The 13,028-nt window shown below is 47.2% G+C and overlaps 2 protein-coding genes across 3 annotated transcripts; one reads left to right on the top strand and one right to left on the bottom strand.

Annotated features, from left to right (window-relative positions):
• The first annotated feature begins 584 nt into the window (after positions 1-584).
• On the top strand, positions 585-4,094 carry LOC114868603 (cytochrome P450 2G1-like). 2 transcript variants are annotated; one of them, XM_029172346.3, is made up of 9 exons: positions 585-1,470; positions 1,555-1,717; positions 1,815-1,964; positions 2,147-2,307; positions 2,452-2,628; positions 2,738-2,879; positions 2,979-3,166; positions 3,267-3,408; positions 3,521-4,094. In XM_029172346.3, exons 1-9 carry the CDS (start codon positions 1,303-1,305, stop codon positions 3,700-3,702), a joined length of 1,473 nt encoding a protein of 490 aa, XP_029028179.1. In that variant the 5' UTR covers positions 585-1,302; the 3' UTR covers positions 3,703-4,094. The 2 variants fall into 2 exon arrangements, with proteins under 2 accessions (XP_029028179.1, XP_029028180.1); XM_029172347.3 differs by having other exon boundaries at positions 1,342-1,470; positions 1,586-1,717; positions 3,521-4,091.
• A 1,592-nt stretch (positions 4,095-5,686) lies between these two features.
• On the bottom strand, positions 5,687-9,372 carry si:ch1073-83n3.2 (uncharacterized). The gene is made up of 5 exons (XM_029171511.3): positions 9,246-9,372; positions 8,141-8,399; positions 6,828-6,861; positions 6,456-6,642; positions 5,687-6,375 (listed from the first exon to the last, which is right to left on the bottom strand). The coding sequence occupies exons 1-5, from the start codon at positions 9,313-9,315 to the stop codon at positions 6,020-6,022; spliced, it is 906 nt and encodes a 301-aa protein (XP_029027344.2). The 5' UTR covers positions 9,316-9,372; the 3' UTR covers positions 5,687-6,019.
• Positions 9,373-13,028: the final 3,656 nt, after the last annotated feature.

Below are 13,028 nucleotides of genomic sequence, written 5' to 3'. Positions count from 1 at the left end.
ACAAAAAAAAAATGTTTTTGTGCTTGTCCAGAGAAAATGCAGATATTGAGACTGTGACCAGAAAGGAGGACAGGAAGTCCCTCCTCTTGACAGATGCTGTCATTCATGGGGTCCAGCGTTACCTGGTTATGCTCCATCACTATTAAACACTCAGGGATATCTCTTACACTCAATTCAAAATGTCATAATTATTATAGATAAACTATACTGTATGCCTTTATACTGTGATTCGTCCCTAGAATTAGGAATCTATGTGTGGCCTCCCTCTTTGTCACATTCAGCTGAGCCAGGTTGTGACACTATATACTGTGATTTTTCACTAGAATTAAGAAGGGAAAAATTTGTTTCAGTCAGTCACTCACCTAATTCTGTATCTGTCCCCAAATGATAATTTTTGTTTATTATTAACCAACAGTTGGCAGGAGTGCAGCATGAAGGCATAGGTGACTCCTTAATGTACCTTAGTACACCTTTACCTAATTACACTCACTGTTATAATATTATACACCGTCTGATCCAACTGTAAACAAAGACACCTTCACCCTCTTCCCCAGGTGACCTCAATGATCATTTCATCTAGTGTGTATCTGATTTGTATGGCTACACATCATCATAAATGTTGTCTTGGTTTTCTTTGACCTAATATTGCAGCAATAAATATCCATCAATACACGTTTATCGTGGTACAGTATGAACAACACACCTAGACACAATTAGGTGTGTGTCAAGTGTGATTAGATGCAGCCTGAAGTCTGTCTCATAAGTCTCATATGAATGAGGAGGCAATGAAGGGAAGCCACTACTGTTGACATACTGTAAGGCCTAATTAGATTCCAGTTGTTAAAATATTTAAAAGGGATACCTCACCAAAACAAACAACCATAAATCAAACTAATAATAGTTCAGATATCCTGTGTGTTTGTTCTTTAAGTTAGACACATTCAAAGTGGAGAAATAACTCTAGAACTGCATATTGACCAGAATAAAGGGTCAGCCTCAGACGGAAGAGAGAGGAGTTGCATGAAATGTTGTTAATCAAATGTTGTTAAATGAATTTTCTAACCTTGTTTATCTTTTTTGCTTTATATTTGCCACGGGTCATGGAGAAATGGTAGATAAAGGTGCAATAATGCACAAAGGTAACGGATGTGGTTCACCTCTGTCCTCATGCTGCTCTGTTGCCAGCAGTCTGTTAAATATCAACTAAAATAATTAGATAGAGTCAAACACACAGTGGAGTCGGTGAGTATAAGAGGCATCTGCTGGTCACTGTAGACACCAGAAGACCGCGAGGACAGCGTCATGGACGTTTCTGCTACAGTGATACTAGCAGGGCTGATCCTAGTCCTGATATGGTTCAGTGTGAAGACCAGTAGGAAGCACCGTTTGCCTCCAGGGCCCTTTGCTCTGCCTCTCATAGGAAACCTGCCACAGGTGGACAAACATGCACCTTTTAAGAGCTTTCTCAAGGTGAGTCCAGGAGCATGTTTAATTGGTGTATACTGCTCATATTTGAATTTGCTCATTATAATGATGAATCATTCCTTTTTCCAGTTCAGTGAAACCTATGGTCCTGTGATGACAGTGTACCTGGGGTGGCAGCGCATGGTGGTCCTTGTAGGATATGACGCAGTGAAGGAGGCTCTGGTGGACCAGGCAGACGACTTTACAGGCAGAGGACAAGTACCGTTTGCACTCAAAGCTACCAGAGGCTATGGTAACAACACTTCCATTTTCAGGGGTTTTGTGTATGTATATACTGTATCTGACTTTAAGTCAATATAAATCATTAAGCAAATATTTAATATCGCCAGGTTTGATAATCAGCAACGGGGAGCGTTGGCGCCAACTTCGCCGTTTCACTCTGACCACTTTAAGAGACTTTGGAATGGGACGTAAAGGGATGGAGGAGTGGATCCAGGAGGAGAGCAAACACGTCAGGGATCACATAGAAACGTTCAAAGGTGTGTTGTTTGTTATTGACACCAGTTCAACTAACTACAGATAATGACAAAGATTGGGCAAAGTTATACTGAAATGTTAGATACTGTAAGAGTTCTTGGGTTGGTCACTTGTCCACATCCTCGGATGTGTTTTGAAAGATGCCTTCTAGACACTCTCCTAACTGTGATATCGTCTCCTCCAGCCAAGTCTTTTGACCCAACATTCCTGTTAAGCTGCACCATCTCTAACGTGATCTGCTGCTTGGTGTTTGGGGAGCGCTTCGACTATGAAGACAAGCAGTTCCTGCGACTCCTCTACATCATATCTGAGATTTTGAAGTTTGCCAGCAGCCCCTGGGGTCAGGTAGGAGCAGGTCACAGTGGTTAATGGTCAACTGGCAACTGCTAATGGTTCCATAATGTGTACTTACTGCATGCAATGTTAAATGCATGTTATGTAAACACGCATACAGTATGTTTCTACATGCCATGTTCTCCCCTCACACAGATGTACAACCTCTTTCCTTGGTTAATGGAACGTCTTCCTGGACGACATCACAGCCTTTTTGATGAGGTTGGGGAAATGAGAGTGTTCATTGAGAAGAAGATCCTTGAGCACAAAGAAACACTGGACCCCAGCTCCCCGAGAGACTACATTGACTCTTTCCTCATCCGAATCGATCAGGTTGGACTGTGAAGGGCCATTTGTTAGCTTTGAACACATCACATTGTGAACATACAGTTTACAGTGTAATTAAATAATTAAAACACAATTTACCAATTTGTCTCCTCAGGAAAAGAACAATCCTACAACTGAATTCAGTCATGACAACTTGGTGTCCACAGTTCTGAATCTGTTCCTGGCGGGAACTGAAACCACCAGCTCCACCATCAGATATGGCCTCAGTGCCCTGATTAAATACCCAAACATCCAGGGTAGGTGTCCCAACAAGACACAGTACTTTTAACTTACCACCTATTTAAGTGCATCATGTCTCTCAACACAATCAAATATGTTTTCTTTGCTATGTCCAGAAAAAATGCAGCAGGAGATTGACACGGTGATTGGAAAGGAGCGCTGCCCCAACATGGAGGACAGGAAGTCCCTCCCCTTCACAGATGCTGTCATTCATGAGGTTCAGCGTTACCTGGATATTACTCCTTTCAGTGTCCCTCACTATGCGCTCAAGGACATCTCCTTCAGGGGTTACACAATCCCCAAGGTATTGTCAATATAAACTATCCTTATCGCCAGACAGTCTGGAAGGTTGCAGGAGTTCATCTGGTATAGAGGTTTCTAAAAGGGCATTATCGTCCCAACAGGACACTGTGATTCTGCCATTGTTGCACTCTGTGCTCAAAGAGGAAAAGCAATGGGCAACACCCGGGTCCTTCAACCCACAGCACTTCCTGGACCAGAATGGCAACTTCAAGAAACATCCTGCATTCATGCCGTTTTCTGCAGGTAAAACACAGGAGCAGCTGTGTTTCCATTGATCTAACTGAGGGCTTTAACATCTTAATTGCTTCATGTTGTTCAGTAAGGTGAGGCTTTGTTTGTGGTTGCATCCCTGCAGGAAAGAGAGCGTGTGTTGGAGAGGCTCTGGCTCGTATGGAGCTGTTCATCTTCATGGTGTCTCTGCTGCAGCATTTCACCTTCTCCTGTGCTGAAGGCCCCGACAGTATTAACCTCAATCCAGCGTACAGCAGCTTTGCTAATGTTCCTCGCAGGCATAACATTATAGCTACCCCACGGTGACAAGGAGAAGTCCCACCATAACAAGTTATTAGCACCAAAATAATTGAACTGCTCAAAAGCAAACACACATTTTTTTGCATTAGAGCAATGTCTGTTGATGTTTGTTGATGTAAATGAGATTTACACTAAGCTGTTGTTTGTTTCTTGTTTAAACTATTTAATCACTTAACCAAAATCAGTGGTTTAAAAACACATAACTGTGATGTTCATACTGTATTTAATGCACTCATAATAATAATAAAAAATAAAATAACTCAGCATGTATAGTTCGTCTTCACTGGGGACACTTACACAAACACACAGTTCAGTCCATGTTCAGCTTGTGGGCGGAAAACCCAAGACATCATTACTGCTTTATGAAAAAATGTCCAAATAGCACATGACTGCTTGGGCTCATATGCTCCTCTAGTACAAATCTGCTCCTTCATCCCTGCTCTCAAACCCTTGTACTGCTGTCTGCACTGCTGCTCCACACCAGCAAACAAGCAAGTCAAACAATCCACAGGGAGAATGACAGAGTCAGAGAGACAAGGAGAGAGGCTTTGCTCAGAGTTCACCTCTAGACTGCATTTTAAAATATCTGCAGATGCGTGGAATGAGAATGAGAATGAGTATTAGAATTAGAATGATCTTTTTAAAGCATCTTGTACAGGTCAAGTCTTGTCTGTGTCCTGCTCTTCATGTTGTGGCTTCTACATGTGGAGTCTTTGCATTTTCATCTTAGTGGCCAACAGATAAACAGCACGTCCACAGCTCTGTCTATACAGTACGTCGCTGCGCAGACCAGATCATCCTCTTATACTGAATAATCCTCCCTGCTTTGATCCAATCTCCTTTAGGACAGAGGTGACAACGTGCCGCAGCATGAAACACCTTCACCCAGTGGCTGTGTGCAGGAACACATGGCTGTACAGTTAGTGTGTGTTAGGTTAACACGGCCTATACTTTACACACAACATGCTGATTATCAACCCAAGCCGAAGCATGTACAGTTTGATTTTCACTGCATTGTGTGTTTTGTTGCGTATGGAAGAAGCTTAATATCAGGAGCTGAAGTTTCTCCAGTGTCAAGTGTGTGTTTATCTTGTTGAGCAAAGCATTCAGTAGGTTTGATTCATTGGACAAAGCTGTCAGTGTGGGTTGGGAGTAGAAGTAGGTCAGTCATTGGGTAAAAGGTGTGAGACACTGGGACAGACCAGGTTGTTATGTAGGTAATAGTGAACAGTTGCCATAAAGTTGACTTTAATCTAACCAGCTTAGACATGGAAGGATTAATGACCCTTAACCAACTGGTCTGTTTACATGTTCAAATGCTGAAGGTGTGATGACCTGACTTCATCTGAGCATGTCTGTAAATGTGCTTCCTAACGCAAATAGTAAAACATACTGACTGGACACACACCCAGTACAAACCTGAGAACCACCAGCAGTAAGGTCTCAAATTCAATCATGTGAAATTACTTCACTTGCACTTGTATGTATTATAATAAAAGACAGTGGTAGATAAATCATGACAAAGTCAAAAAAGCTGTCATAAAGCTGGAAACAGGCTCAGTCATTTTATGAATGGGAGCTTTTGCAATGATGAGTAAGAATAAAGTCCTGAAACAGGAACAGGAATGAGCTTTACTTTATTTAACAGTGAGGTCAGTGAGCTGCTTCAACCTGATTGGCCTGTCGCTGTTAGGCAACAAAGCTTCATGGTGTTATAACATTCAGAATATAATAAACTGGCCTCTTGTGTATAAGAAGAACATAAATAAATACTGAATAATATTCAAATTTACCTGAACCACATTCTATCATATTCCTAGTTTTAATCTTCTCCAAATAGCACTTGACTGTTTGGGCTCATATGCTCCTCCAGAACAAATCTGCTCCATCATCCCTGCTCTCAAAACCCTTGTCCTGCTGTCTGCACTGCTGCTCCACACCAGCGAACAAAGCGAGTCAAACAGGCCAGAGAGAACGACACAGAGTCAACTAGACAGAGAGAAAGACAGGATTTATTCAGAGTTCACCTCTGCACTGGGTTTGTCCTAGATATGTGCAGATGGTGCGTGGCGGGTGACGCTTTGGTTTAAAGCAGGGCAAAAGGAAACTGAGCAAAAAGCCAATGAATACAAAGAATGAGGACGAGCAGGAAATAGTCACAGAGGTCACATCATTTAGCCATATAAAATCTACACAACAATGACTAAGCACTACTGTTATAACTCCCTCATGAAGGTCCATGCAGCTGTCAGCTCACCAGTCGATCCCGAGGTACAGTATCCTCAGGAACACAAGGGTGTTTGATAAAGGAAAACCAGCACAGTTAAAAAGCAAATCCCCCACAGTCGAACGCATCAAAGTCGGAGTCTCCTTCAAAGTCAAAGCTGTTGAAGTGGGGGGAGTCAACGTCCTGGCTGCAGGCGTGGAAGGAGCCTCCCCCGCCCAGCTCCGAGAAGCCCCCCGCGCCGTGGGCCATCTCCGGGGCTCTGCTGGCGAGCGAGGACGACGGGGGGCAGGAGTTGAGGTAGCCCAGAGCGGACGAGGCCGCCGCGCCCCCCATCAGCAGGCACACCGCCCTCACCGCACGAGCATCGCTGCTGTTGCCATGGCGAAGACAGTCGGACACGCGATGGGGGGGGGCCACAGACACACTACGAAGCGGCCGCCGGGGGGCGCTGGCTGCAGGAGTCATTGGGTGAGAAACAGCCTGCATGTAAACAGAGCGTGGACGTAGCTGTGTGTCTGTGACGTGCTCTTACCTTGGTTTTGGCCTCTGTCTCTGAAGGAGCCTCCGCGTTCGGGGACTCCAGACAGCGGAGGAGTTCCCTCACTGACCCTGGGTGAGCCGGGGTCCTTATCGCTGGAGGAGTCGGGCAGCGGGTCTCTGTCGGTGATGCAGGGAGTGATGCTGCGCTGCCTCTGAAGGACCATGGATGACACGACACCCTGGATACACGACCAAACACAGGCTCAGAGCGCAGCCACGCAACAGACGCAGCATTTAAACCATTACTTCACAGATGATCCATAATAATGTAAACTTAACTGTGTCACCACATTACTACAAAGCAGCGGTGTGATGTTGGGATGAAGCCTAAAACTACAGACTGATGTCAGAGCTGCTGACTCACCTCTCTCACTTTCCTGATCAACTTCAGCCAAAGACTGTGAAAGGTAAGAAGAACAAAGTCAGCCTGAGACACGTGCATCACACACACACACGCACACAAACACACACACGCACGCACACACACACACGAACGCACACACACACACACACACACACACACACACACACACACACACACACACACACACCACCACCACGCACACACACACACACACCACCCCACACACACAACACACACACACACACCACACACACACACAACACACACACACGCACACACACACACACACATACACCACACACAAACAACAACCCACACACACACACACACACACACACACACCACACTCACATCACACACACATACACACACACACCACACACATACACAACACACACACCCACACCACACACACACCCACCACACACACAACACACCCACACACACCACACACTCACTACACACACACACCCACCACAGCAACACACCCACACGCACAACACACCCACACGCACACACCACACCACACTCACACACACACACACACTAACTCACACACACACACACTCACTCACCACACACACACCCACTCCACACACACACACACTCACCCACACACACACACACACACACACACACACACACATACACATACACACACACACACACACACGCACGCATACACACACGCACACACGCACACACGCACACACACTGTCTGGTGCCAGCTGCAATAAACACTGTTGACTGCATGTGGGGCAAAGGAGACCTCAGACTCAGGGAAGGTTTGTTGAACTTCCAGAATCTGTGTTCATAAAAGTCAAAAATGATGAGATTTTTACTTGGCTGCAGATAAAGATGAATGCAACCGCTAACTAAAATACAAACTTCTCCCTGGAGTCTGAAATTACCTGGGGTCATTCAATGTGTAGGCAAGACACAGGAGGATAAAGTGTTGTACATGAGTTAAAGGAAGAAAGACCTCACTTTACAAAGAGTTAAGCAGCCTGTGAGTGTCAGCAGGTGTGTGATCAGCAGTGGGTCAGAGGGAACGTGTGTGTGTGTGTGTGTGTGTGTGTGTGTGTGTGTGTGTGTGTGTGTGTGTGTGTGTGTGTGTGTGTGTGTGTGCGTGTGTGTGTGTGTGTGTGTCGCATGTGTGTGTGTGTGTGTACGTGTGCGCGTTTGTGCGTGTGTGCATGTGTGCATGTGTGCGTGCGTGCATGCATGCGTGCGTACGTGTGTGTGTGTGTATGTGTGTGCGCGCGTTTGTGCGTGCGTGCGTGTGCCCGTGTGTGTGGGACAGTGACACCCACCTGCAGTCGTCAGGGTTGTCTGAGAGCAGCAGCAGGAACTTGTTCTGGGGCAGAATGAGGGCGAAGCAGCAGTCCCTCCTGCCCCCTGGTGGCAGCTTGGGGAGGTCCAGGATTTCCCGTCCCTCCACCACGGCCTCACAGCTGGTTTGGAGCGAGACCACCTGGTCTGGAGGAGACTCTGCATCACGGCACACCATCAGGCTTCCCTCCATGGTCAGCACCAGGTACTTCTCCTTCCACTGCTTAAACATGAAGCCTCCTGCAGCCACAAAGAAACGGTAGCCCCTGCCATCAAACCTAGCATTCATTTTTGGATGACCTTAGATCCTCCAATGTACAAACCATCTACTAGGACACGAGGAAGTCTGAGAATCCTTTCTGGTATGTGCCATCAACAACAGAACATCTTCCTGTACAGCACAACTTCATACAAGTGTATAGGTTTAATAGGAGCAACTTTGTAAGAGCATCCGTTTCAAAATATTCAATAACCTGTGATAACATCCATTTTGACAGAGTGAAGAGAGAAAACCTGAAAATAACCTGATAATAAAACTACACCAGTGCTGAGCTCTGCCGTGCAGGGAGACGACGAAATGAGACTCAGACGGCCGTCACTAAAATGTGTATAAAGAGCATTGAGGTAGGGTCTGCTCACACTGAGGATTAGAGGTGAACAGGAGGGAGAGAGTTACGGGCTTCCTGTGGCACCTGGTTGGAAAATCTACTCACTTTCTAGGTTCACGAATTAATTCACACAAAAGAAAACAAACTTCTGACATCATTGCTGAGCACAGTCTTCTGTCCCGGTGCCTGAGGCATCGCATCAGGATAAATCAAGACAGATGTTAAACAGATGTGACATGAGACGCGCTGGCTGAGTCCCCGGTCATGACTTGGCTCTGAAAACGAACATCACATTTTGTAAAAACATGTGGCAGCAATTTTCTGAGCAGAGCGACTGTCAGACAGCGTCGCTCTGCAGCCTCTTTCGCCGTCATCACTGGGAAAAGCGGCTCCGCATTCAGAGTTGAAGGCAGGAGCACAAGCACAAAGCACCAGCAAAGCGGCACTAGTACAGGTAGAGGAGCGGCTGCAGCCCTACCATATTTCCTGAGGAAGCCTCGATGGATGCCTGCCGTGCTCATCCCTGCGGTCATCGCCGTCATCACCATGAAATGAGAGGCAGAGCGCTTGGTTTGGAAAAATAGGGTAAGAGAGAGAGAGAAAGACGGGGGGGGGGGGGGGGGGGGGGGGGGGGGGGGGGGTGGGGGGGGGGGGGGAGAGAATAATCCCCACTATTTAGGCCTCCTCCCTTAAACCCGCGGCTCTGAGAGGAATTGGAGCCGTCCTCGCTTATACACACATAAACATCACGTGACCGCAGAGGCCCAAATAATCATAACAGTAAAGAATTAATCCCTGCTGAGATCTTCCCCACTGCCGTCACCAGATGTCACGCTGGACTTTCCCCTTCTCCGCTTTGAGCCTGTGTGTGCAGCTCATCATTAACCTGCCCTCAAACCTGCGTCCCGCGCCCCTGCACGGCCCCCGAGCCACGGCTTGGCTCCCACTCAGGCAGATTAAAACAGAGGGATTATCATTCCAGCACAGCTGGGAGCCCGTTGTTGCAGCGCTGCAGATTGGCCCAACCAAGACTTTAATCTGCGCCGACGGCCCTTCTCACAACCTCCCAGATATTAACCCTTTTCCAAAGTCACATATACGAGAGGGATTTAACGCTAGCCATTGTTTGAGCCGGAATAACGTTACGTAACAAACTGGATGTAGGAGGGACCAGGACACCGGAGGGAAACAGTAGATAGTAGATAGAGCAGGATGGAGCAAGACATGAAAAAAACTGAAGAACTTGTCGGGGGTCAAAGGTCACACTCTGCGCACCAGTCAACAACTGGTTCACAATTTGTCATCAAAGTAAAAAAAAAACTAAAATCCAAAAAATAGTAATAAAAAGAAGTATGCTTAGAAACAGGTGCAAATAAAAGTGTTCTCACATGGACTTGAATCACTTCATCACCTCAGCTCCGTGGACACATCTGGATTTAAACCCTCTAAACTGAGCAGATCCCATTAAAGGCCGGAACCTCCCTAATCTAATATGCGCTGACCCGGGGGCTGCTATTGTGAACACAAGTGGTGCGATTGAAAAAAGAAACAATCCTCTGCTTCTCCTGCCTGAGTGGTGGCAGGAGAGGATCCTTCAGCAGCTTCCAGTCACAGCTGCTCAGGTCACTGAGCCACCGCTGCGTTTAGATGCTGCGGGACCTTCAACGCACCACTGACTTCAGGTCCACTAACTGTGTGGCTCCTCCTCTCTATTATACAGGACTCATCCAGCAGCTGTACGTTTCAGTGTGCAGTCGTTGGACCTTCTCTCGTCTCTGAGACATAATATGGTTCGGTTTTATGATGAGACGGCGCGTGAGAAGCTGCGCGGCTGTGAATGCCCTCCACGACACCATTCATCTGCCAGGCCCTTTGTTTGAAGCCTTTTCCTGCTGTGTGTGACTCCTGACGTTTCTCGTTGCTGTGTTTGTAAGTCGTTGCAAATCACGAACAGATCTATTTCCTAAAAGCCAAGTGATGACGGAACATTCGCTCATCGTCCTCACGCTGACCTGCATTTGTTTGTCCGCCCGTCGAGGCCAGCCAGCGTGTTCTTCTGCCTTTGTTGCATAAAAGAAAACAGATGTTCATAATTTGGGAGTGTCGGATTGTCCTCGTGAGGCTTGGGCGTCTGCTCCCTCGCGTCTTGCAACGCCAGCGAGTTTACTCACACATCTGGCAGACGGGGCAGTTAATTGTGCATTTATCCAAAACACGCCACTCGGTTCCAATGAAAATAAATGTCTCCCTTTTTCTTTGGCTGTGACTTTGTTCTGCGAACAGAGTGTGATTCACAGCAGATGCTGGGCTGTAGGAAACTACACAGCAAACTCAATCAAGTCTTTCTGAATCTGGATGAACTGCAGGTAACGAGTCAAACTCTTTGAATTAGGTTCTCTCCCTCATTCCTGGTCTTCTTTGCGCCCCCTGTGGACAAGAGGGGGAAGTGCAGCAGCACCGGGTTACACCAGCAGGGGGCAGAGGAGCCTGTCTGAGAGCCCCCCCCCCCCTGCTTCCTGTCTGCAGGGACAAGGTGAAGGAACAGGGAGTGGGAGAGCCTGTTGTTCTCTGGCTCAGGTGTCCTGTAGCTGGAGAGCGGTGGAAGGAGTTTCCCATGTTCAGCCAATAGACACTGCTCGTATTTGAACTAACCGCTTGTCTTGTTGAGCCGGCTGTGCAGACTAACGAGATGTGATAACCAGTTCCATAGAACTTGTTGAACTGGTCCAGGAGATTTCATAACTGGAAGCAAGTGCTTTGTAACTCAGTTAACCCACTTTAGCTTCATCGTGAAATCCCTAAATTATTAACTCTTGGTTTTCTGTGACTCTGATTCGCTGGTTTGTGACGTGGCTCAAACCTAAACACAGGCTGAGTCCTGCGTCGAGCTGGTGCCCATCCCCCCAGAACCCAAACATCCACTCCTTCGAGCCCCATCCAGCTCCAGAACTCCGTGTTGTTGAGTACACCCCTCTTTCTTGTACAGGACCCCTTGGTCCACCCCCCCCCCCCCCCCCCAGTGCTTCTATCTCGGAGCAGTGAGAGCACCATTGCTCAAGCTGCGATTGAAAAGGGAGCGTATACAATAGGGTCTTTCTCAGTCGCTCTCTATCTCCAATAAAGACCCTGGGAACACAACACTGTCCACAGAGCCGCTCTTAAAGGGCCAGTGGCCACGTCTTTGCAACCTGAGTCCCAGCACCTCCCATCATTTTCAAGGGGAAAGAAGAAAAACAGGAATCTACACAGCAGATCGGTGATTCATGAATAGTGTGTGAACTGCGCGGAGGCAGCGGGCGTCAGCATCTCCTCTGTGCAAACACACACAATCGCCTCAGACATCACAGTCTGCAACAACACAAGAAGCCCCGCGCTGATGGGAATCAGGGACGGCGGCGGGTATTTAGACTGCGGCCGAGGATGCTTCGGTCTGAGGCTGAATCTGTTTGCTCAAACAGTTTCACACCATGACATAATGCAAGTTATGAGGAGGAGCAACAGACAGATTATTATTACTTTGACTTTAATAAATGTTTGCACTTTATTCCAGCCTCCATCAACAGGATGGTTTCCTGTTGGCTGCCTGTCATTGCAAATAAAGCGCTGCTTCAATAAAAACACTCAAACAAGCAGCAGCAGGCTATGAAATTCATATTGTGAAGTGATTTAACACGTTTATAGACAGGATAAATAAAAACCGAGCAATATAAGTATGTTGATGTTTCTGCAAAGCATTTAAAGCTTTATGGTGTGATGATAACGGGTTTGAGAGGTGAAGTTTATCCTTAAGCAAACATCCTTATTTATATTCAGCCTGAACAGACTTATTTATGATGTGGATTCGCCTTTATTCGCCACAGACTGACACTTTGTTGCGAGTGGGAAAAGGGCGATTCACTGAGGCGCGTTCACAACCTCAGGGGTCCGCGCGTAATTAAAAGGCGAACGAGGGATGGTCCTGAGACAATCGGAACGGGAGGGAGAGTCCGAAGCAGCAGGACGAGCAGCGTGAGGAATTTGAATCCTGTCTGAAGGGAGCGAGAGAGAGCGAGATAGAGAGAGAGAGCGAGAGAGAGAGAGGGGGGGGGGGGGGGAGAGAGAGAGAGAGAGAGAGAGAGAGAGAGAGAGAGAGAGCGAGAGAGAGAGGAGGGAGCAGGATGGAGGGAGAGGAGGAGAGAGGAGAGGAGAGAGCGCAGAGAGAGAGAGAGAGGGGGGGGGGGAGCGAGAGAGGAGAGAGACGAGATGAGAGAGAGAGGGAGAG

This window comes from Betta splendens, chromosome 13, assembly GCF_900634795.4.
Source record: "Betta splendens chromosome 13, fBetSpl5.4, whole genome shotgun sequence".
NCBI lineage: Eukaryota > Metazoa > Chordata > Actinopteri > Anabantiformes > Osphronemidae > Betta > Betta splendens.
The sequence above is the reverse complement of the archived record's forward strand: the minus strand, read 5'-3'. Positions and strand labels throughout refer to the sequence as shown.